The sequence below is a fragment of the Tinamus guttatus genome, unplaced genomic scaffold (assembly GCF_059628265.1).
Source record: "Tinamus guttatus ecotype Peru unplaced genomic scaffold, ASM5962826v1 Tinamus_guttatus_pri_ptg000004l, whole genome shotgun sequence".
In the NCBI taxonomy this organism is placed as follows: domain Eukaryota; kingdom Metazoa; phylum Chordata; class Aves; order Tinamiformes; family Tinamidae; genus Tinamus; species Tinamus guttatus.
In genome coordinates, this window is record NW_028288538.1 from 17513973 (window position 1) to 17539663 (window position 25691).

The 25691-nt window shown below is 39.7% G+C and overlaps 1 protein-coding gene across 1 annotated transcript; it reads right to left on the reverse strand.

The window, feature by feature from the left end:
• Window positions 1-1462: 1462 nt before the first annotated feature.
• On the reverse strand, window positions 1463-23729 carry TSPAN3 (tetraspanin 3). The gene is made up of 7 exons (XM_088520727.1): window positions 23574-23729; window positions 12841-13032; window positions 11948-12022; window positions 8621-8722; window positions 7355-7507; window positions 6994-7077; window positions 1463-2367 (listed from the first exon to the last, which is right to left on the reverse strand). The coding sequence occupies exons 1-7, from the start codon at window positions 23634-23636 to the stop codon at window positions 2275-2277; spliced, it is 762 nt and encodes a 253-aa protein (XP_088376853.1). The 5' UTR covers window positions 23637-23729; the 3' UTR covers window positions 1463-2274.
• Window positions 23730-25691: the final 1962 nt, after the last annotated feature.

The window sequence follows — 25691 nt, forward strand, 5'->3', positions numbered from 1 at the left end:
AAACAGTTTGCAATAGCACCATCTTTTCACCCACAGGACAGAAATCTGGTTCTCTGCTGTCATTTTTCTTAGCACGGGCATAATTTGCCAAGAACAGCGTTTTATCAGGCATAGGAGACAGTTTGGATCAAACATGCATGGGAATTCAGCCAGAAGACTGGTAAATCAGGACGATCTTCTTGGAAGCAAAATGCGATGTTACACATGCCCATTGTTTAGATCAAGGCAAAAATCAAATGGTTTTTAGTAAAAGCAAAATATATTCTCTCACTTTGGAAACAGGAAGCTTAGAGTAGCATAAAGCAGTAGTACTAAAGTGTATTAATAGATTTATAACCTAATTTATTATCTTTCTCTATAGAAATGATCATAGTGCTAGCTTTACCTCATCTCCCATGACAAACTGCCCCCTTTTTTATGGGACTGAAGATTAACCTCCAGTGTTATAGTGTGGGTCACAGATCCTGCATTTCTGAAGCCTAACAAATTATTTTACTCCTAGAGCACAAAGCCAGAAAGATTTAGGCACAATATAGGACTTTCAATGCTACAGTAATATTGAATATCAACTGAACTAAGCTAGAGGGAACTAGTTATAACTAAGTAAGCTCTCCAGCTTAGAACCTCCTCAGAATTCAGAAAGTCTATATAGCTGGTGCTAACCAAATGATTATCAAAAGTATTTGTGGAAATGTATAGTATTGAGAGCCCTATACAGGAATCTGGGTATGCCTCCTGCTTTGAGTACAAGTCCCACTGTTTGGCCTAGCTAGCTTCATCTGAAACACACCTTTGTAAGTCAAAAGAATTCCCAAAACATACTTTTATATCAGGGCAACTCTAAAATACTTAAATTTCTTAAAAGATGTATTAGGCTTAGCAGCAGATTGCGCATGTTAATGGTGCATTTTCTGAGTAATGTTTCTCTGGATATTTGAGAATATTATGTAGCTGTCAGCTCAACTGAACAGATTCACTTTGCATGATAAAGCACACAGACAACTAAGACAGGAGTTCCAAACATTCCCGACTTCTTCAAAGACTGAAGCAACTGAAGCCATGGAAATCAGAGCAATGACTAAACATGTGAATAGCAGTGAGATTCTCCATTCTCCAGCCGATTAATACATAATTAACATACAGCAGTTACAAGGTGCCTATTCATTCTTCACTACTTTGGAGAGGCAATAGGTTCTTATCTAGTTACACTCAGCAGGTGTTGACATTCCACCAAGTTTAATTTATTGTTCTGCTGCAAGTTTCTCCGATATTGTTTCCAATACAAAAGAACACATCTAATACAAAGAAGCTTCCACCAAACCTTAAGTGCCTTCACTTACATACATCTGTATTTAAAACTGGTGCTTTCACATTAAAGCTTACACTTTAGGCATGCCAGAACTCTGTTTAAGATTCCAGTGTATCTGTTCAAATGGAAAACAAGACATGTTTATAGGGAGGATATACAGAGATTTTATTTAATCAGGTTTACTATTTACAGTTGAGATCACTTTCACATACTACTTTGCTACTCTACATGGCTACAGTATTTCCAAACCAAATGAAGATCTACAGTCTAACAGTTCACTCAACACATAAAACCGCTCTTCATAGAAAAATGAAATATTTCATTATAGAACAGTAGTGCATACATCATACTCCTGAAAAGCCAGCTTGTATTTTAAAACACTAACGCATGGAAGAATTGATCTCTGAAGATCAAAACTGCAGTCACATGATTCTAAAATTTTGGTTAGTAGTCATTTTGTACAATTTTATATATAAAGTGTACTGGACTTCACTTAGGTGTTTTAAAAAGTGACACTGGTGAGGGGCAAAATTAAAACATTATTTCCCAAATTAATACAGCCGGCTTCCTTTGTACAACTTTGGCCAAAAAGGTTCCATGTAGTGAAGGCTTTCAAATTCTATATGCAAGAATCAGACAGTTAATGCTTAGAGGTAACCTACCAAGAGGCACACATCCTTTGACTTCCTTGTCAACTTGCAAATGGCTCTGAAATTAGAAAGTTTACTAGTATACTAAAACATTTAGATACATGAATAGCTGGCTAAAACAGTGAAAGTCACAGGTAATTATAGGGGTGGGTGGAAAGCTGGGTTGCTTTGCCCATCACCAGTGTACATTACAGCTGTCCTCATCTGTGAAAGGTGGGCTTTGACTAACGTAGGGCTCCAAAGCTATCGCAGCAGAGCTGGCCCATTCACCTTCCACACAAGTGAGAAGATTGAACCTCCCATTCGCGCTCTCTTCTAGGCATAGGTTCCGCCAGTGATGAGAAGTTCGTAAGCAGGATCCCGACTCCTCCTACATAGTACTATACAGGCACACAACATGCCCAGAAGCTATGGGGGAAAAAAGAAAACAAACTGAGTACAGAGATACTTCAAGAGACTTCATTTTGCACGGAAATTCATAATATCTAAGTGTCCAGAAGAAAAATGGTTACCCAACATCTTGGAAAAAGCTTCACTTTCTGCTGCAAAAAGCGTGGGCCTCAAATTCCAGCCTTATTTTCTTGCAAAATTGTCTTAGACACCTTTAACAAGACCTGTTCTGGTCGGCTACTTGTATTCATGCTCTTCAAAGGATGAAATAAAAAATTCTCCTGACACTAAACTTCACAGTACTGTGACTACGCTGGCAAATTTGCCAAAAATTTAGGCAAGTTGACTCACATTTACAAGACTGAAGTGAAATGAACATAATGAGGGACTTGGGACAAATGATATCATAGAAATGTTGCATGCTTTTAGAGGACAGGATAAGATTCAAGTTTATAGATGTGTTCTATGGGTGACAGTAACTGTCAACAGCATCTTGAGTTGTTCATATGCACACAGGAAAGTCTATTCACAGATGCAAATACTTCAAGAGGCTCTGTCACAGCAATGAATTATAAAGCATCACCCAGCAAGCAGGTACATTTCTTTTGAAAAGCTTGAACAAAAAGTGGAACAATGAAATGGGTGGGTAAGCAAATGCAAAGTTTCTTCATTTGATTCAGCAAAAGATTAAGCTAAACCATATCACTAGGCCGAAGAGCTACTCACTTTATAAGCAGCTTGATGCAAATGCCACATGAATAACAATTGTTAAGTTTTAAAAGAAAAGCTTAAGTGCTATGTTGCATGTAGAGACAGTTAAGTTTGCTGAAAGACTGAAATGAGAATGGTTTTTAAAAGCCTAAAGCAGCAGTGCTTCAAGAACAGCATGATGAAACTCTTAACACAAGCTTTTGATTTCCTGAAAGAACAAGCTGCAAAGGTTAACAATATTCTGGCTGTTGCACATTCATGGCTTTGGATCTAAAAGTTAATTCAGCTCAAGAAAAGTCATCTGCAAGATAACCTAGAGAATGGTACTTCAGCTTGTGAGTAAAACCAGCACTTCCATTGCTTTCCATCAATACTTGGTATTTCAACTCTCACATCAACTTCTAAAATAAGCATTGTATTTGTATCAGGTTCAGAGTTTCAGACTTTATGGTTGTCAGTAAGAAAAAATAAAAATAAATTAAAAAAGAGTTACTTGAAAAAAATGCCTCTTCCCAGACGTCACCAAAGACACTTCAGAAGGGTTAAGCCTAATCCAGTTAATTGTGTAGTCATTAAAATTAAAAGCAGAACCATAAGAATTCTTACCTGAAATGTCATGGAATGTCATTACTACATGTCATTCTATTTCAAAGACAAAACAAAACAAACAAAAAAACCCACAAAAAAGCCCACTACACTTAAGTTATTCACAGAGATAATCTTAGTCAATGACTTAAATTGAATTTTGGGGGGCGGGGGTTTATGTATACTGAGTTGTGTATATTCTGAAACAGTATCAGGCACTATATTACAAATTCATGAAGTAAACTACTGAATCACTATTTAAATCATCTATGCATTTTAGAAAGTAAGTATATTCCTAGAATTCACTGTAAACATAGAAATTACTATTTTATCTTTATCATCTGATGAAAATATGTAATTTGTCAGAAATAATTTAGCACGACAATCTGAAAAATAAGCTAGTACCTCTAATAAACCTTCCCTAAAGCAGGCAATTCAGTTTTTCTTCAGTTGTTTCTTAACATGATGAACAACAATCCTTTAGCAGTCTGTATTAGATATGTATGTAGACACCAATACTCCCTTCTGAAATTTGAAGGGCATTCATAAGAAAATTAAAAAGATCTCCCACAACTGCAAACAGTAATAGATCAAGTCTCCTTTCATATGAACTGATTTTGTGTGTGTGTGTGTGTGTGTGTGTGTGTGTCGGTGTGGGAAGGGTGGAATACAACAACAAAAAGCCCTTTAGCTGTAATGGAATAGAAAAAAAAAAAAGTCCATGTCAAGAAACTAATACAAAATACTACACTTGTAGTTAAGTAATGACTACTTACACACCCCAAAAGCTACTTTCAAGAATGATCACTGCACTTACTAAAGCAACACTATTACTGTTTTACCACTCTTAACTTTGCCTCCATTTTATTACTATTTTTATGCTGTCAGTATGGTTGAGACCTGAAAATTGTTGCATGCTTTAAGTTCCTTTCCTAACTAAAATGCAAACTCACCCGAAATGGCTTTTACGCAGGAGAGTTTTCCACAAATCCCAAGACATACAAAAATTCTGCTATACTCTTCGATTTTCTTTGTTTTAAAGAAAGCATTCAAGGTTAAATTTCCTGTAAGTCATGAGAGCTAATGAGCTTCTAAATAGTCATCTTATATAATATCCTAAATAAAAATCAGGTCAGTGGGCTCTGTATGGTAAGTGCTTACAGGAATAGTAATGAAATACATCAAGTTATTCACTAGTTATTTGCCAAATTATCAGTCCATTAGGTTTCAGGATGTGACCTGGGTTATGGGCCATTTGCTGGAGATTATGTTCTTGTTTACATTTCAATTAGCCTTTACACCATTTTACTGAGCAACAGACTTGGTACATACTTAAGTGCTCTACTGCAGATAAGAGGATGTCACAACCACATTGCAGACTAAAACATTACCTTATGTCTTAACTTTTAGCAGACAAACAATAAATCTGTCAGAAAATAATTTAATATGAACTATGCTGAGACCAAGAAATCCTTTTTCAGTACATGCAAATTCACAACTGGAACCCTTTGACCTGCGTAACAAAGATACTACCTTGGACAGACTTCAGTGTGATTATTAGTCAGTGGTTATTACTTAAATCTCAAAAGTATCCCAAACACCTTTGATTCATTCTTTATTCTACTCATTTTCCAAGCAGGTGTCCTGTAACTTGTTTCAACTTGAAGCAAAGCCATGTCACACTATACTGCAGCATTATCAGAAAAACTCAGATGTCCTTATTTTCTGGACAAACTGTTTATGCAATATGGACTTTCTGCTGATAGCTTGATTACTGACATGTGGGGACAAAGCAAGCAGCAGTAGTCAATAAAGGAAGGATACAACCAGCATATTTGCCTAGAATTACCAGCCAGCAAGGACTAAGGGATGCCAGCAGACATGTTTCCACTGCAAGTGCATGGCAGAAGTTCTGGCTCTTATTTAAAAAGTGAAAGTAATTTTGCATTTTGTGAGAAATCAACAGTCAACCTCTAAATTCTAAAATAAAGAATAATGCCTCGTTGTCTCCTTTTGGTAAACAGCTCATCCTTCCTTCTAACATTATTTCTACATTTAAAAAAATGCCACAGAAGTAGGTATGGAAATCAAAGGATGGTTACCATGAATGACCTTCATTTTTAACTACAGCATTTTCGGTCTACTGACCAATGAAATACATCTTTAAAAATCTCAAGTCATAAAAACAACAATTTAAAAAGTGTTTTCCTTTTGCAGAAGACTGAGCACAGCACTTGACAAAATTAAGTTCTGTATCTGAAGTAATCCAGTTCTGGACAATTCAATAATATTACAATGTAGACTGTTGCATATTTTATGAGAATAGCCCTGCAGCACTGAAATAAAAAATTCTTATCTTCAGAAGTGGGTTTGCAAGAGAGGATTTAGCCTCAAACATGCAATCCATGTCAAAAGTTAGTTTTGAACACAAACATTCCCAAAATGTTTGATCCAACAAGCACACCACATTCTAAGTTCAAATTCTATTAAGGGCACAAAATTAGCTTTGAGATTAATTTTCAGGTCTCAGAGTTTAGCATGTATAGCACAATTTTCAGACACAGAAATACAGCCACAGTTTACACCATTTTGTATACTAAGCTTTCTGGACTGATGAGCACTCAAAATTCCAAATGTACAGACATTTTTGGAAGACACATCTGGTCTTTCTGAAAGAGATATGAAAATACTGAGACACAAAATAGTCTATTTCCTCATTTATTTTCTTATAACTCGGAAAACTAATAATAATGACTCAAGATTTAGTGCAGGCTGTTTGCCACTCAGAACTCCTTTCTGCAAGTCTAGCAATCAAGACATCTTCAAAACACAATGTAAAGCTCAGTTTAACAAGGGCAGAGTATTCTGTCAAAGATGCTGGTATATCTTCTGGGTGGTTCTGATTCTAGTCATTTGCTGTGAAGCATACTTGCACAGCTGACGTACCTCTAAAATGGCATGAGGTATGAGCTATCTCTGGCAAAGCAAATACTTTATGCAAATACAAGTGCTAAATGCTATCAGAGCACACTGGTGAGATACAAGTACCTGATGCTTGGATAATTAGTTTTCAATACAATTTAGCATTTATATTTTAGTAGATTACTTAGATTACTGTGTGTAATGTTTGGACTGTCCAGCTTCTTTGGATCAACGTATGTACGTTCATGTAGTTTCTGGATCAGAAATACTGAAGACCCTTTGGAATGCAGCCCATTTATCTCCAAATCAAGTAGGAATTAGAGTTGTTAATAGCGTGCACATACCTATAGCGACTTAGAGAGCATTCTAGAATTTCATTTGAGAAAAAGTTTACAGCATAAAGAAAGTGTATGAAAAAGCCCTTACCTGAATAGCAGCAAAGGCTAGTGCTGCCCAGATAACATACATCATGATCTCTTGTAGCTTCTTTACAACCAGAGCCTCACAACCCTGGAACAAGTAAACATCATTACATATCCAGCCACACAGGATAGGCAAGGAAGCCCCTATCCTCCCTAACAAATCTCTGAGTACAGAAAAATAATCTAAACAATAAGACCAACTTTCTTTTAAAGTCAGTATGGAAGGAAGAAAGTTTCCTTCCTTCTTCAGAAACCACGTTTATTACCCAGTACACGAAATACACCCACTATTTCTTACTCCTACTATAAAAACTTAGTTGCCAACAGGTGCACATGGCAACAGATCCATATTTTGTAGATCTTACCTCAGAATAAAGGTCCATTGGGCGGGTCAAACTGCCAGTACAATTGCTGAGGGCCGCTTTGCAACAGCTGAGGGGCACACTGTTATTTTTAGTTTGTTTGAACCAGACAGTATTCTCCCAGTCTGAGTAGTTATGGATCCCGCAACAGCGTAGCTGAAAGAGATACCAGTAAAGAGCCACTGGGTTTACCAGCAAAGTGAGATGAGACAGCAAGTCTAATTCCAAGAACAGCAACACATGAAGATTAGGATGCCTCTGCTAATTAACACAAATTATTTGACAATAAAGTTATTTTATCAAATTATAGACTGAATTGTTTGCAAAATTACTAGCAGCTTTAAATCATTTAAGATATATTCCTTACAGAAAAAAAGCTTAAAATTCCAGTTCTGGATGAGCATTTAACAACCCAGCTCATTGCCCTCATACCCTCCCCACAAGGCAAAAAGCTTTATTTTGAGCTCAAAATAGCTCCATCATTGCAGCTCTCTATGGATGCAAAACCCTATGTTTTTCTAGGCATAGTTCGAGTTAAACCACAGACCATTTTTCTCACAGAATAATTAATTCCAGAATTTAAGTTAGTTTTATACAGTCAGATGTTGCTGAAGAGAAAGCCTCCAGAATGCTCACACTTCAGTGGGCCTTCAAGTCTTCCTGTGTGCAGTACAGCCTCTAACAGAGGTAAAAGTCTAAGGGTTCAATTAGCTACTTGTTACCTTCAATTTTTCCTTTCATGAAGGAATCCTGGCAAGGTATTAATTAATAGTACCATTGATTTAAATGTGTTGAATATTTAAATATAAAAATACTAGACTTCATTGATGCAATTGTAAGAATGTTGAAAGCTCCTGAATATTGCCTTACTTTGATGGTTATTTTTGCTCCAAAAGAGCAAAACAGAAGTTTGTAACACTGAAAATTAGCTAGAATCAAGAATGATTGGGATGATTCTAGATAAAATTGTGCAGAAACAAGAGCATCCTGCAATGGGACATTGCAGAAAAATAAAGGGGAGACAAGTACTAAACATCTGGATTCAGACACTAATTATTGATAGCCTATTAGGTAGCAAAATACATCTCCATCAATGATTTCATAATTCTACTATCCGTAATAATTCAAACTAATTATTGACCAACCGTTTACTAGATTTGTCAAAAATCGGGGAAGAGATTTTATTGATGCTGTGCACCTTGTGCATTTCAGAGAAAAAAAAGGACTGAGAAGCTTCTACAAAACATTTCATGGGCCTGGCTGTCTCACCTGCCTCTGTACATAGTCAATAGCACGACTGGCTGCATCAGGATTCGTCCCGTTATACCCATTATAGACTTTCTGAATGCTGTGATCAACTTCATCCTCCACCTGTGAAGTATTAACAAAACATCCACATTAGCATGCTGACAGTAGTAGTAGAGGCCTAGATATTATAAACCAAAGTGAAACTGTTCTAATTTGGTAAGCAGAAATACCTTGCTCTCATTGATATTAGTATACTTTAAGAAAATTGTGCCTCCAAAGTTCTAAATCAATTTTTGCAAGAGATATTCCTAGCTTACAACTAACAGAAGAGACACACACAAGTTAAGTAACATCTGAGGCAAGATTCCAGACAGAGCAACTTTGAAATATGGCTCAGGAAGAAAGCTGCTTTTATTATGACAGGTACACCATGAAATTATGAGCTACTTGTAGGAATATAAACCCTCCCATTTCTTCCTTGCCCTCCAAAGTTCCAAAACATAAAGACACCACTGTGTAACCACTGAGGCTAACTGATTTGGTTTAGGACCCCAGTGAGTTATTGGTAACTCTTATCAGCTGCTTCTTCCGTTTGTGAAACACAGGTAAATTCTCAAAGTTTTGCCGACTCTTCTATCCAATGATGACCAAGCTCTGAGTTTTCCTCCCCTCCACTTCCTCAGAAATGGTACTGCCAGCACACTGTACATAGCAACAGCTACTAGAATAACTTCCAAAGCTATCGCGGATGAGTCAAGCTGCTAAAGATTCTGCCAAGTACCTGTGTTAGAAATGGATGCCACCCAAGAATCATCACCTCTCCCGCAAAAGATTATCGATAATGCTTCTGGAGGAAGTATTTCCTAGAGTCTTTCTAGAAAGAGGCTCCGCTAACCGTCAATTAAATGCACAGAAAGTTTTTTACAAGCTTGGTGTAGCTAAACATTAATACCAGAATAAGAAAAAGGAACATGACAATTGAGAGTTAATCACGTGCAGCAGGAATTGCTTGCAAGGAGCGTAATCCGAGGACTGAGTACTAAGTAGGCAGGCGTATTCTTCAGTAGACTTGTAAGTATCAATGTAGTATCAATGCTCGTTATCTTTATAAACAGATCTGTACCAACAGACATGATTCAAAGCTAATTCGGCCTGCAGAGGCACTTGTTTCAGACTAGCTTAAATCAATTGTTTAAAGATTTAACTAAACAAAAATCACTGAATTATAAATTAAATTAGTCACACAAAACAGACTAGTTTTTTATATAGGTTTTTAAATAATTTATTTGCATCCATGCTTGTAAAGCACTTGGCTTACAGTTAAAGTAGGACAGTACTACACCTGAAAGCCAGTGACATACAAGAGAACTTGATCTCCAGCTAACCTAAAAACGTTGGGGAAAAAAAGCAGGTGGGTGGCGGGGGGAAGGTAGGAAGGGAGAGACCAAGGGACTAACAAATTTTGCAGCACATCACTATATCACAATACGGCCTACACAAGCCTGACATAGTTCCAGTCTACAGACACCTTCAGAACAACACACACGGGTTGACTGAGATGTGTTGGAAAAGTTTTCAAGGTCAACTGTGATACTGTAATGCAAAAAGGGGTAATGCCACCTCAGTGAGGCAACATAGTATTAGACTCGGATACATTTCATACCAGCAGTTTTGACAACTACTGCCATAACTTCAATCCATCTTTTCATGTAAATTTATATAGATTACACTAAAGCAATTCTAACATGATTTCAGTCTTTTTTTCTTAAAATCCAGAAGGCTCATACATGACCACCTCTCGCACCCCCCCCCCACCACACAACAACCCCAAACACCACACCCACAATCCCCACACATGCCTAAAACTGAACAAAACAAAGTACAGCGCTGCTTCATTTTTCCTGGCAACAATATTCAGAAATCTAGGCTGACTTCAACTCCCAATTCACTGTTAATAAAACACATTTTTGACACTCCGGTTGCACATCAAAAGAGCAATTTAAGACACTAAATAATGTAACATAGTAGAAATTGGCATTTTTACTAAACACACACAAAAATGGAACTGTCTCTTTCCGAGGACTATAAGATTTAATTTTCAAATATAGGCTTTCACAAATGCCTTATGCTGGCATAAGGCCATGCTGCCACTAAAAACATGACCTTCCCAAGCTCTGCCCCTGCATTAGTGTTTGTGAAGCTGCACGGTAGGTAGCAAGACAAAAGGAGAGGTGACAGCAATGTGCAGCTGGGACTGACCCTATTTTGGACCAGTTCAAGTACATAACTTTACAGATGAGCTAGGCAGGAAAGACATATGCACCTCATTTTTAATCTGCTCTGAATGCAATTAGCTGGAAAAAAGCAACGTGCAAATAAGATCCATGGAGATGTCTGATTTTTTATAGGCCAAATGCAGCTATAGCAAAAGCCAGCAAAATTGTACAAGTTTGAAATTTCTTTTTCTTCAAGGTACATTGTTATATATCTATAATGTTATGTGGCATATTTCTAGAATGCATTTCACTGGCAGGAGTATAAATAAATAGGATCAGAAAAAAAACAACACAATTTTACTAAACAAATTGTAACTAAACTGTATATTATCATATTCAATCTGTTTGACTTGATTTATTACACAGCATCAGTTCTTAAATATCGGCAGCTCAAATTAACTCTCATCAGTTTTTCCTTAAAAATAGCCACTACCAGTTCTACAGATAAATACAAAAATAGTATAGTCTATCTTGTATTTTGGGCACAGTTTCATTGAATCATAGAATCCTTACAGTTGGAAAGAATCTTTAGAAATCATCTAGCCCAACGCCCCTGCACATGCAGGGTCACCTAGAGCACGTGGCACAGGACTGGATCCAAGCGGGTGTTGGAAATCTCCAGAGAAGGAGACGCCACAACCTCTCTGGGCAGCCTGTTCCAGTGCTCTGTCACCCTCACTGTTAAGAAATGTCCCCTTAAGTTCCTGTGTCATGTTTGGTGCTTCAGTTTATGCGTTTCCTCTAGCTCTATCAGTGGCCACCAGTGAAAAAGAGGCCAGCACCATCCTCCACACCCCTTCCCTTGAGGTATTTATATACACTGCTCAGGTCCCCTCTCAGCCTTCTCTTCTCCAGGCTGAACAGGTCCAGCTCTCTCAACCTCTCCTCACAGGGCAGATGTTCAGGTCCCTGATCATCCCTGTAGCCCTGTGCTGGACTCTCTCCAGTAGCTCAAGATCCTTCTTCTACTGGGGGGCCCAGAACAGGACACAGTACTCCAGATCTCCAGATGTGGCCTCACTAGTGCTGAGTAGAGTTTACCATAAAACATTTATCAAAATTGAGATATTACCTTTGCTCTGTAGATGTATCCAAGAACCACCACCACCACTTCAGTGATAAAAACCAAAAGCAGAATGATCACGAACTGTAAAACATAAGCCAGAGTATTGGTGAAAATACTTTCAGCTATCTAAATCCTAAAAGTCTCAACTGAGTCTCCGAGGCTCATTATGAAGCAAATTCTCAGGAAGGGTTGTAATTTAGTAAATAACAAAGCAAGCAATTAAGTTGACCAAAATGAGTCCAGAGTTAATTTCATTCAAGAAATTAAGAGTTCGTAGCACAGATAGGGGAGTGCTGACCATTAGGAATGAAGCACTGCACTAGACTGGTTTAATCAAGTGCTTCTTCCACGCTTCTTCCTATGAGATAAACCTCAGTGTTACATCAAAGAGGCTACCTGGACTGCCACTTCAGAGCACAAGGTGCATTAAGGGAATGTTTTGGTAGATTAAACCGACAGAGGCAGCAAGTTATGCACTTGCCACAATATATTTAAATGCATGGACACGTAAACCTAGCTGGCTCCTGGCCCACCCTTCCTTCCCTCAAATTTCGCCTTTTCATCCAGCACAGGCAATTTTAAAGTGGTATCAAGAAATCATGACATAGTTGTGAGGCATCACTTTTAATGAGCTCACACCTGTTAAAAAGAGATAAAAACTGAAGAGCCTTCCATTGCCAGAACCAGCTAACTTAGCACTGCTGCTCAAAAGAGAGAGGAAGAAAAAAAAAAAAAGACTGAAAACAAACAAGCAAACAAACACCCCACACCATAAGGGGAAAGAAAATAGTTATAAAACAAGATCAAAACCAACTTTAACCATACATTTTAGAAGTCAATTAAAAGGGAAAAGGGCAAAAATATGCACAGTAGACAAGCACAGGAACACCACAACTTACAGTAGCAAGTCCACAGCGACTTTCCCGAATCGTGGCACAGCACCCGATTAGTCCAATAATAAAGAGAAGCGTCCCCACAGCTATGATAACCACCGCTGGAATGAGCGTGTAGACATCTTCAAAGAAGTGATCATAGTCATCATATGTGATGAACACATAGGCTCCCACGTAGCACAGTATGCCTGCTGCTGCCTGCAATAAACACAGTTAACTTGGTAAGTTCTTTGAACACCAAACTCTCCCTTCCGTAAGACTATTTTGCAACAATTGTTTTATCAAAGTCTGTAAGTTCTCCTCAGAAGTTAGGTATGTTGAGATTGACACCTTTGCTGAGTTAAAGGGTATGTCCCTTAAGAACATCTTGAACCGAGCAGAGGCTAGCTAATTCCAACTTTCAAACTACATTTAATCTAGGCAGACTTGGTTTTCACTACACTATGGAAGTCCTTTCAGAGGCATGTTAGAACTGCAGGCAATCATGCTACAAACACTAAAATCTTGCTGCCTGTTCCTTCCCAAGACATCTCCCCCCTCAGCCTACAAGCTAAATCCTTCACACAGTATAGCAGTACAGCACAGTATCACACAGCATAGCACTTCAGAGTACAAGGCAGCATTGAGAACAAGATTCCAGCCCAAACAGCAAGCTAATGGCAACTGAAAATTTTGGAACATACACAGTTACTTTACTGCTGCTATTTATTTACTGATTCTTCCATTTTGCTATCTACCATACGTGATTCCCATATTAGCAGCATTTACATATGCATGCCAAGCTTTGACCTCAGCTAGGGAGGAAAACTACTGAAGACAGCCTTTTTGAAGTGTTCGTTAAAAGATGACCTTCTCTAAGGGGTCATTGCACAAAAACAGCCATCTTTTTTACATGAAGAAAATCACTTTATTAAGCTACTATTATTTAATAGCAAGTAAGTCCTGTAGGATAAATCTGCAAGACTAATGCCACTTCACAAATTTAAAAACTCTAAAAAAGGAGCATGTGCATCATTCCAAGGCACTTACCTCCCCCAAAATTGCTGTAGTCCCTACATACCAGTATCTTTATTAAAGCTGCACAGAACTAGTGAAGTACAGACAGCTGATGCTTGAGAAGCCAGCTAACTCAAGTACATTTGGAAATAAATTCCCTTACTTTTTTTTTTTAAAGCAAGTGTTGATAAAGTATTTTATAACTACCTTTCATTATGCCTGCTGCATAATGAAATAATCCTGTTATGCTTTAAATGTTTAATTTTCTCTTTAAATGAGGCATTTAATTATACTCAATTGATTTGCAATGACAGACTCATTTGAACCTTTCATGATACCGATACCTTTCTGGTATCAAGTCACACTGTTTTGCTACTCTACTCAGTAGCTGCAAACACTAAGCCGTGATCTGGGGAATCTCACCTTGCTCTAAAGGCTGCAGCTCCCCTATTACAATGCAGTCTGCACTCCAGATGCAGAAGTTCACTAACAAATTCTGCACGCCTCAGCTCTGACCTGCAGAGAAGGCTGCAAGCTGCCCTTCCTGCCCACTCAGAGCCCAGCAAATACCCTGTGTCCCCATAGTGAGAAGAGAAACACACACAAACACACCATGTTAGCACAAGCAGGTAGAGACTGGGACACACTACCACAGAATGAAAGAACCAATGAATAATTCAGGCTGAAAGACTCGGGAGATCACTTAGTCCAATTTCCTGTTCAAAGCAAGGTCAGTGCTGAGTTTAGACCAGGTTGCTCAGGGCTTTGTCCAGCTGGGTCTTTAAAAATCTTCAAGAATGGAGATTTCACAGCCCTCAGGGCAATTTGCTCAGTGTGACACAGAACAAAACAAGACAAAAAAATACTGGTACCTCCTACTCCAGCAGTTAGCTACTGGGTAATTTAACGCTGTACTGTTACTGCAACTCTCCTATAGAGCAACACTGCGTAATGGCTGCTAGAGTAATGCTTTAAACATGGAATAGCCTCTGCAGCACTGTGTTAGGGAACGCCGACTCAAAGAACAAGGCCAACTCCAAGGTGTCATCAGTTCTACATGGATTTGCACAATCTACTTCACCTCTGAAAATAAGAGGCTACTCCATAGAAACGTTAAAGCACCAAAGAGGCTCGTATGCATCTAATAAAAGGTGGTTTGTAGACACAAAAGTAGTGAAAAAATGAAATAAGGAAAAAGCGGAACATCTTCACCAAATTATGAAGTGAACAAGCTAGTAAATATATATACAGAGAGAGAGCGTGCGCACTACTTTGCGCAAGAGACATGCAGAAATGCTAATACAATTCTGGAAATCATGTCTTACCATGTTGGGAACAACATGGCAAAAATGCAGACAGTTCCTGTATCCAAAGTATAGTCAATGAACGACGCGATTATATTGACTGTTGCCTAGCAATGAAGCACGGGAATGGTAGGCTAGGGATGGTGACTCCCACTTCTAGAAATTGAAATGCTCTTCAGAAATGTCATTTTTTTGCAAGGTAGCAGGAGACAACAACCACTGCACCATTTTAGAGCCCATTAGTCCTCCCATGCTGTATTAATTGATGTTTAGAGGTTCTTTCCAAGAAAGATTTGGTTCATGCAAGCAGACATGAGATTAACAACTGCATGAGCAAGCACCTTTAAAGAAACATTTGGAAGAAGGAAAAAAGGCAGTTCAAAAAGCTTAAGCCAGCTGTAGATATTTATTTTCTTTCCTTATTTTGAGATGGATGCACTTCCTTGAAAATTCTGCTCTTATGGTATTAGGCCAGAGCTAAGCACAAGTTAGATACTTGAGCTAAAACAAAATAAAAAAGCACAGTGCTAAAGAAACGGGTATTCTGGATTAACTGGATTGGCTAGATTTTTCTTCAAAATTTTCCGGCTAAAGCAACTCATCCAATGCCTTGACTAAATCTTTTTCACACATTTCTTTAGGTTTACTCCTTTAGGAGTTGCAGACTGTAGTTTACAGAGTTTTTTTTTTTTTTCCCCCCCCTGTGTAGAGCACCACAGCATTTCAGCAACAGCTGTATGTATTAGTTTATCTATAAAATAGAAGACAAGCTTGCATTAGAAACATAAGGAAGTTGAAAGGTATTGCCTCTCCTTGATGAGGTGGCCTTATCCTTATCAATTAAGGCTACCCTTTTCTCAGAATCACTTGAGTAAATAATCTTTTTAAGAAAAAGCCTTGAAACAAGTACCTGCTGGAGCTTTCACACTTAATAAAGTTTAAAAAACATTAAGAAAGAAAATCCTCCCTTTCCCTTAAGTATTACAGTTTTGAAAAATTTTCAAAGAGGTACCTTCGCCTAGTATATAGAAGAACTGTGGGGAAAAAATAGCAACATAACTTCCATGTAAACTAACTAGGTAAATTCAAATGCCTTCACTCTCCCTTCCACACCACAATCATTTGTCAGCCTCCCCTAAACCAGCCAGGGAGACACTACGTCAGCAGTTTTGTTGAGATTAGGAAAGTGCTTCAGAAGCAATCCTTTTGCTCATCTGCTGACCATTTTCACTACATTTTGGGTGGAATCACAGCAGTTTTAGAGGGAATAAGCAGAGTCCTTTTGGACAAAACTAGGTCAGAAGCTGAATGCATTTAAGCATGCTAACTGTTAGCAGGTGTTCAGTCTGTGGGACCAGAGCAGACTGAGGTCCTTCCTTGGCACCCCCAGCACAGTGGCATCAACACCTGCTCCTCACAATACAAACCATTTTGCTCCACATCTGATGTTCGATGTATACACTTACTTACATAAATAAAGCTCAAGTATCAATATCGCAAGTGAAGGTTAAGAAAGTCTTACCTATATTAAGCTACCTACACTGAACAGTGTTGTCTCAGTTAAACACACATTTGATAAGTTTTAGTATAACGTGGACTTACTCCTGATATGATCTGTTGCAGCCCAAGAATAAAGTTTAATACATGCCTTTTAAAAATACTTAACAGACCTTCCAGCATTTACTTCTCAAAAACAGAACTAAAGAAATCAAAAACAGTATCACAAGACACAAGATCACAAAGAAAGCCAAAGTAATTCACATCAGGGTGCTTAGAATTGCAGAGTAAACAGCAGATCTGCAGAAATATGGATTCACTGAAGTTGAACACAAAGGCATTTGAACAAAAAGCTGCCATATTTACTGCCAGAAATTTTCCGATCATTAAAATGGAAACCAAATATATGAACTGCACACAGTTCAAATAAGTCTTTGATACACAGGACTTGAAAGAGGAATTCTCCAACTTCATCTGCTCAAGGCTCTGAATACAGATGACAGCGGCTCCTGAATTTGCGCCAGGTCACATGCATGCACCCAGGAGATGCCTGGTTGTTCAACATTCACACATCCCTCCACAGTTGTTTGCACCTCTCTTTAGGTTGGACACTATAAGTAGCACACTCATATTTTAGGACACAGTAACTTAAGGGAGGTTGCCAAAACGAGCACAGTCAACACACACTGTTTGTTGCAAAAGGCTTAAGCTCTTAGTCCTCCATTTCACCAGAGGAGGTCAGGAAAGCTTGAAAGCATTGTTTTAGTACGGCTATCTAAGTAATTAAAGGCATAAATAGGCAAGTAACTGGAGAGGGGAATATTGAACAGCTTATGCATGAAGTGCATGAGAACAGAAAAAGCACCCCTCTGACAGGTGATATTTGTGATATTTTTAACACAAGAAAATGCATTAAACATTTGGTTCTTAGAATAAATGAACAAGCTTCCCAACATCTTGGGCTAGGTCTCACACAGCCTCCTAGGCAAACATGTATTTTGCAGAAGTAAACACACCCCAAGATATACAGGGCTTCAGGTTTTCCAGACTTACCCTGAAACAGATAGCAGTCTGCAGATAAGCATTAAGAACTGTTTTTGTGTTTTAAATGTTCCTCACGTACAGTGATAGTTTAAATGTTCAAGCTCTTGTGGTCTAGGAAGATGAATGAAAAATGGAGCTTGAAACTGCTAGTTCTCTTGATCATTTAGCTACTAGCTGCGGACATGGCAACTTCATTTATACACTAATACTTTTTTTTTTTTAAAAAAAAAAAAAAAGCTACCCTACTACTCTTAATCCAAAAGAAAGCTGAAGATGACTCATACAGGGTATTTTTGGATGTACAAAGCCATGGAAGTCATACTATTTGAACCACTTGCCTGTCTAGTGGCTTTGCTCTGCTTCAGAGCAGAAATAGAACCCAAAACAAATTGTGATCCACCCCCTTCTAATCATGACAATGAAGCATATATAGCCCCTTAGAAACTGCATTTTATTCACTTATTTAAGTGTATAAACAAGTCAAAGTAGCAGCAAAGGACTGTATGCAAACAGAATATATTTTATATCTTCTGTCCAAGACATTAAAGTAATTTCACCTTTCTGGCAAGAACACTGACCACTGGGGCAAACATAACTTCCCTCTAATGCCAGCTTCACTCTTGATTGGAAGACTTCAGTAGTAACAGATACCATCCTAGGCATGAATATTTGTCATTCTATGACAACCCCAGCCTTGAAACAGATGTTTTACTAAAACGCACTACAGTACACTTAGACACACCATCTGTGTCATCTTTGAGTGAAAGAAGCAAAAAAAAATTGATTCTTTTTCTTGCCTTCCACACTAACAGCGCCACACTTTTTTCTGCCTAGTTTCTGTCCAAGGACCAACTTCTCAACCTCTGTATGGTTTTTCTTATGTTTATCTTCAAGTTTCCACGGCCTTTTATGTGAAAATATATTTTTCTAAACAGGCATACATTTTACAAGAAATTGATGAAGACATACAACTTTATCAGTTTCTTCCCTGAAAAAGAAATTACTTCCCTCTAATGAATGCCAGCACCTCAAAAATCTACTACTTTTCTTAAGGATAGAAAAGTAAGAACCACTGAGCTCAAAGCCTTTATGAGAGGAAGGCTAACAATTCTATTCAATTTTATAACCTGATTGAAAATATTGTACAGGCTTACAAAACAAAGCAGCAGGTTACTTAACTATAAGCTGTATTTTTATCTATACTTTCCACGTTCAGTTCTGTATCACCACGCATTAAAGAACTCTAAATCAATTGTTTTTGCAAGTGAAGCAAAAGGCTGCACTAAGCTTCCTCTGCATTTCATGTTACATGTAGGTGTCACTAATTGCAACAGGCAAGGCAGAGTGAATATTTTACATATATAATTTTCCTTTAAAAAAGGAGGAAGGATCTCAACAATATAACCATTCTTTTATACAAATTCTGCCATTGGGGTTGTAACTTGACCTGATGCTGCACTCTTTCCAGATTTCTTGCTCTGCACAAGAACAATGATTATTCCATTCAACCACACTGCTTGCCAGGTAAAGCAGTACTTAAAATTCCACATACTACTCATGGATACCACATTTAGCAGAGGAAGTTGTTCTTACTGCTGTTAAGAGGGGTGGGGGAAGCAGAAAACCTGATACTTATCAAAGCTTTAAAAATAATAGATTTATAATACCAAACAGCCCAGCAAAGAATCCCAAAAGATTGTTGTTCTCATGAATTGACGACTTAAAACTCATCCTGTACAGACAGATAATGCTACTACCATGTTACTTAAAAGGAAATCCAAGTCTTTACAAATCAGGGCTTGGCCCATGCTTGCTACCTGAGAATTTACATCCAAGCACAATAAGAAAACTGTTTAAGAGAGCTCTTGATAACACCAGGGCTTGAAATATATATATATATATTAATGCACTGGATTTTAAACAGTTAGACTTCCCCCAGAATAAATTCCTCACTTCACTGCCAGAGCACCAGAAGCGGAATATATACCTTTCACATCCAGAAATGACAGTCCTTCAAGGTTTCAATCAAGCAATCCCTAATGGGAAGCCTACTGGCTCACCTGTCAGTTTTAATTCATGAGCAACAAAGAACACTTGAGAATTTTCTCTAGTACTTCCCACTCCTTCAAAGTTCAGATCAGATAAAGAGAAGGCAGTTTGCAGTTAGGGTAAGAATTACAGAGAAAGGGGAGGGGATGAAGAAAAAAAGTTGTGGTTTTTTTTGTTTGTTTTTGTTTTTTTTTTTTAAAAAAGGAAGAGGGGTTGATGAGAAAACTTGAATGAAAGAGACCTAGCCAAGACTTTTGCAAAGGAGACCAATCAGTATGATCCAGTATGACCACTGGCAAACTGGGCAGAGTTGGGTTTGTTAACATCAACAGTCATAGATGAAAGAGTGAGCAAAGCAAGCCAGATCTGCTCAATTCGTAAGATCTGAAAAGCAAACATTGCAACTGATTACATACAGCTGGCACAAAGTAACTACAACCCAAAGTACTATATTGGAAGAGAAGATAATATTATTTATCATGAACTAAGAGGGCTTGGGGGGATACAACTACGAACGCTCCTCTTGATGGCTGCTACTACAAATGGGGACAGCTTGCACTAGCCAGTCTTTAGCAGTATCCATTACACCAGCCTTTGTTCTTCTCTGTGCAACAATTTGGAGCAATAGAAAGAACCTGCCATTGCCAGCTTGCTCATTCTGTATTAGTTTTATTTGCACAGCCATGTCAGCTTCCCGATTTGTTAATCGCATGAACCACACCTAAACTAACAAAGCTTAGACACAGAAGCCACTTTCTTTCTGCTGGACTTTTCCAAAAAGTTTATCCATTGTCATACACCAATATCTTGCAATCTCCGTCAATTAAAAGAAATGGTAGAATATAGGCAATGTAAGAACGTAATGTACACTTAAACCTCAAGTAAATATCTCAGAGTACAGTATAACAAACTCCAAGTTAACAGCAGCAGCACTGTAAAGGTGCTATCAATGAAACTATCCACTGCCAAGGGAGAGAAATCAGTGCTCTTTGTAAGGAAATACAACAGCTTAAGCTTCTCCTTCTGTTCTTAAACACTTCAAAAAACAGAATTAGGTTGCATTTGATATTACTAAGGCTGATCTAAGAGGCCTAGCTGCTGCTTAAAGCGTAGCCCAGCGCTGAGCCCAGCTTCCTCTTGTTTCTGGTCCCTTCCTTGCACCAGCACTTGTGTCCATCCAATAAGCATTACATCAGAGTCACAAAGCTGAACAAGCCTAAGTTTTTGCCTTTGATTTAGGCCTAATTTTCCCCAGCACAGGGAATTAAAACTAGTCAACTGCAGGCTTTTGACACCACCAATGCCTGCCCAAGGTGAGCAGCAAAAACACAGCTGGTAATAACTCCAAATGAGGCTTCCTTGGCTGTGACACTTCAAATTACCGTGAAAATGGCAGAGATCAGCATCACAAAAGCTGAAAGACAAGCTAGATAAGAAAGTTCCAGCTTTCTTATCAAGACAACATTAGGTTCAGTCTATCAAAAGAAGATCTAATGGATAACAAGTACTCTTCTTCCCTAAACTCAGCTCTACATTAACATCCCACTAGGGAATTCAGGCCAAGCACTTAAAAAAAAGGTACGAAAGGAAAAATTTTAGATTAACAAGCTTTGCAGCTGAACACTTGACACCGCAAGTTTTCATAAGCTACATTTCACTACTGTGGACTATAACAAAACACACCTTTGTTTCTCCTTCAGGAAACAAAAATGAAAAAAATTCCCAACATCTCACATACATAAAAGTTTTGAGCTATCAAAGCACTCTGAACAGTCACATTATAATACAAGTATCAGATAAATGGTTTTAAGGGGGGCAAGGGGCTTCAATTTGCTTTTAGCAGGTACTCAGGCAGGGTTTTCAGTAACTACAGCAAACTCTTCTTGGGCTTAACTGTGGAAGCAACTTGTTATTACAGACCATGAAAACGATTATAATATATAGAATTTAAACATAATATTCTGTGGAAAATCTAAGTTTATAAAGGAAACTAAAGGAGCTTTCAAAGTTACCTGACAGGTACTTGTCTACTGTTGAAAGCCTCAATGGAAATCCGAACCTAAATATCAAAACTCCACCTACATATGTATGATAATCAAAACATTTACTTAATGGTTTGAAAGTAGCTATAGGTTAACATTTAGTACCAGTCTAGCTGACTATATATGTTTGGAACTGTGAACAAGTAAAACATGCTAGATCAGGAACTGAAATTCTTCCTTCTCTTCTGCTATTTAAAATAAGATTACTTACTTTTTGTGAAAAACTGTAACAAAAGGGAGCACATACATTCTTTCCTATTTCTACACAATAGCTTGTCAAAGAGAAGAAAAAAAATAGATTTATGTATTCCTCACGTTCAAAAAAAAAAGAAAAAAAAAGCCTTATTCCACATGCAGCTGACCAGCAATATGGTTGTTTCTGTGCAAGCAACCCAGTAGCCTTCCCGCCAAAAAGCTATCAAGAGAAGTTGATGACTTCTTACACTGGAGGCAACTTACAGAATACAAGATCAGGGACATTTTAATTAGACATGAAGCCTCTCTCATCACAAACCATCCATTTTAAATGGAGTCAAGTTTCTCTTGGGCCTAAGTAGTCACAAAACACCAGACTGAACACTACACAAAATAACTTCTATCTCTACCACTCTTTAAGCTGAATAATCACACAAACTTTTAATGCAAAGTTAAATTAAATGGGGCAGATAACAGACAATACCTCTTAGATACATAAACTGAAAGTTACCACTAAGCATTGGGGGCTGGAATGGGGTAAAACTCTAAAGAATGTGTTCACTTATGCAAACCAGTATCTAATTTATATCAGTAACAGGAAGGGGGGAGGGGAAGAAAGGGAAATTATTTAAATATGTCACTAAAAACACAACTAACAGCTGCATACCTAAACATAAACTTTTTTTTTTAATTGCAGGAGAGCCAACCAGTTGCCTTTTAAAGACCATTTGTAGTTATTTAAGGGGAGGGGGGGGAAAAAAAAAAAAAAAAAAAAGCTAACACAGCAGCAAACTTTATTATGTTAAAGTATGGCCAAACCAAAAGAATGGCAATACCAAAACGTCAATGTAATTAAATACCGTCTTAAAATCCAGTGATATAGACCTCAGTCAAAATTATCAAGCCAAATACGTCCATATTCACTGGTTTTTACTGCTCACCGCTGAACTCTCGGGTCTGAGACTTAAAATCCAAAGAGAGAGCAGGGACAGGCATTTTGACAAACAGTGATTTATCTTTAACGGGCATTTCTTTGTAAAGTTTTTTTTGTTTGTTTTTTGTAAAAAGTTGGAGCAAGGGCATGCACTTGTTATATCTCGTATGGCTGTTACTATCAGACACTCGTAGCTGCACATAGCGATGTTTATCGCTCTAGCAGCCTACCAGCCACGGCTCCGTTCCCAAGCCGAGCTCTTTGAACAGCTGGGAACACAGATCTTCTGTTCCGGGAGCCGGGATTAGGCGGCCGCAGCTCAATCCAGAAAAAGCAATCTTAAAATACACACCGCGCTCCTAATTCGGGTTCGATTCACCTCGGAGCCACATTGCTCCCACACGGCCAGGGCGCCAGCACTACAGGAAAGCGCAGCCCGCTGGCCCACCCGGGGAGAGTGGCTAGCAGGGACACGCCGCTCCTCGCGGCGAGGGAGCTTTTGTCTCGCTGCTTTAGCTGCGGCAGATTTAAGCAACGCGCAAATTCTGGCGTGCTTAACAGGAGAAAGGAAGCGGCGGTGCGGACACCGCCGCGTCCGCGCGGCGCCTCCGGGCCCCGCGGCGCCTCAGCGCGCGCCGGGCCGCAGCCTCCCGCCGGCCTCCCCGCTCCCGGGCTCACCCAGAAGATGAGGTTGAGGAAGACGAGCACGGTTTTGGACGAGGTGATGCCGCACTGCCCCATCGCTGCTGCCGCCGCCTCAGCCCCGGCACCGGCCGCGCGGCTCCGGCTCCGCCACCGCCTCCCGGCGCCGCCTCACGTGACACGCGCAAGCCCCGGCGCCGGCGCGGGGAGCCTAAGATGGCGGCGGCGCGGGTCACGTGGCGGCGGGGGGAGGAGGCACCTAAGATGGAGGACGGCTCCTCCTTAAAGGGGCCGCGCCGCCACCTGCGGAGTGCGGGGAAAGTTCGGCGGCTCCTCTCCTTCCCGTTCCTGAGGGGAAGAGCGAAGGGAGGAAGCGGCCGGTGCTTCTCCTGCCCCCCCAGAAGGTCCCTGCTGCCACAGCCACTATCGAGTAGACATTTCCATCGTGAAGAGAGAAAAAATAATAATAATAAAAATGGTTTAATCCCCACCGAGGCAGCTGCACCATGGCGAGCACTGCCTTTGGGAGAGCCCTGCCTGGCTGGGGAGCCAAACATGCCCAGTTACCTCGGGATTGGAGAGGGCCGCGGGTCGCACTCGGAGCCAGGGCCGGTTACGGCCACCCGCATACACCGCTCTCCTCGTGTATAAAGTGCTCCTAAGCATCGGCCAAGCGCAGGGGCCCTCTTGAAAACTGCCACTTCTCCCCTAGCTTCTCCGCCATCCTCCCTCAGCATCGGTGTTGTGGTTTATTTTCTCTTGCAACACGCAGCCTCCTCCACGCTGGTGCTCTCTGGGCAGCTTCACCGCCTCCTCAGGTCGCTCCTGTGCCTCTGGGCTGGAGGAGATACGTCCATGGCCGGAACGTGGCAGGGATCCATCTCGTACGGTGAGGGAAGGAGGGATCTGCTTCATGGCGCGCTGCGCGTTTTGCTCCTTCCTCCCATGCTTCAGGGAAGTCGCATCCAGCTCTGAGGTAGCATGGAGATGCTAAGGCTTTTTTCACCTTGCGTTGCGAGCCCTCACATGCCGATGGATGAAACTTCCCGGTCTTGCCACGGCAATGCCTGTCTCCGAAATGAATTTATAGACTCAAAAGGCAAGCTCAAATCTTGTGGCACCATTAAATGGTTTCGCAGCGAGTTCCTGGCATTTAGGGGGTGACAGTGGCTTGTAATTTCTGTTTTTGTAACGCATAGTCAGGCAACTCGTGCTTTATAGCTGACAATTCTGTGACATATAGTACTTTAAAAACACATTTATGTTAAACCACTATAAAAGCACTAAAGGTTGATGGAAGAAAAGTTTAAGATTAGTTTGATAGAAAAAAAAATGTAGGATTAATGATGACATTTAAAAATCCTTTCAAAGGTTTTAATACAGTGCTGCTCTGCAGTTTTCATGCTCAGATTACAAATACAGCAGTCTGCTCAGATTTTCTATATTTTCTGTATTTTCACAACACAGTACATATTTGGCAATGTATATGTAAGACTTGGTGTACAGTACGCACATTTCTGGTTTTGTTTTTTGGCATTTGATCTTGTTTGAAGACTGCGCTTGTAAAAGGATGCAAGAAAAAGCAGGATTTCATGCTTGGACAGGAGAAAAGTGCTGCTACATGACAGCCTCTGACAGGGTTGCAGTGTTACATGTGTAGGGAACTGAAAGAGGTTGGATTCACCAGGAGGATGGAGCACTGGAAAGAAGGGAGGAATTACTGACTTCAGTCAGTCTTCTGAGTGCGCTGAGGGGCTAACTTGGCTGGATTTGCTTTGCCTGAGGTGGCAAAGCCAAGCGCAAGGAGGAGGGTGATTGCCAAGTGTAGCTTGAGGTATGTCCCCTGTGGAAAAGCAAATGCAATCATGGATGGCCTTTTTTTTTTTTTGCCACATGGTGCTGCTGCTGTCATGGTGCAAAGCTGGCTGGTAGAAGGTGCCTGTGCAGGGTTTTTGTCAGGCTCTTGTGCAGTGATGTGTTCTTCGTTCTCTGCAGGATCCACACCAAACTTCTAGGCACCACCGTTCTCCACAGCTTCTATCCACAGGCCAGTTTGGACGAAGCGAGGGCCGGTGCTCACATCTCATACCAAGTGCGACATGCCCCACTCTGTGTCCTGTAGTTTGGAAGATGCCACCAGAAGCAAAAAACTGC

Excerpts from the sequence above, each read along its gene's own strand:
- TSPAN3 (XM_088520727.1), bottom strand. The coding sequence starts at position 23,636 with ATGGGGCAGTGCGGCATCACCTCGTCCAAAACCGTGCTCGTCTTCCTC. Across the intron at positions 8,723-11,947 it reads GATACATCTACAGAGCAAAG|GTGGAGGATGAAGTTGATCA; the intron begins GTAATATCTCAA and ends AATACTTCACAG. Across the intron at positions 7,078-7,354 it reads CAATGGACCTTTATTCTGAG|GGTTGTGAGGCTCTGGTTGT; the intron begins GTAAGATCTACA and ends TACTTGTTCCAG.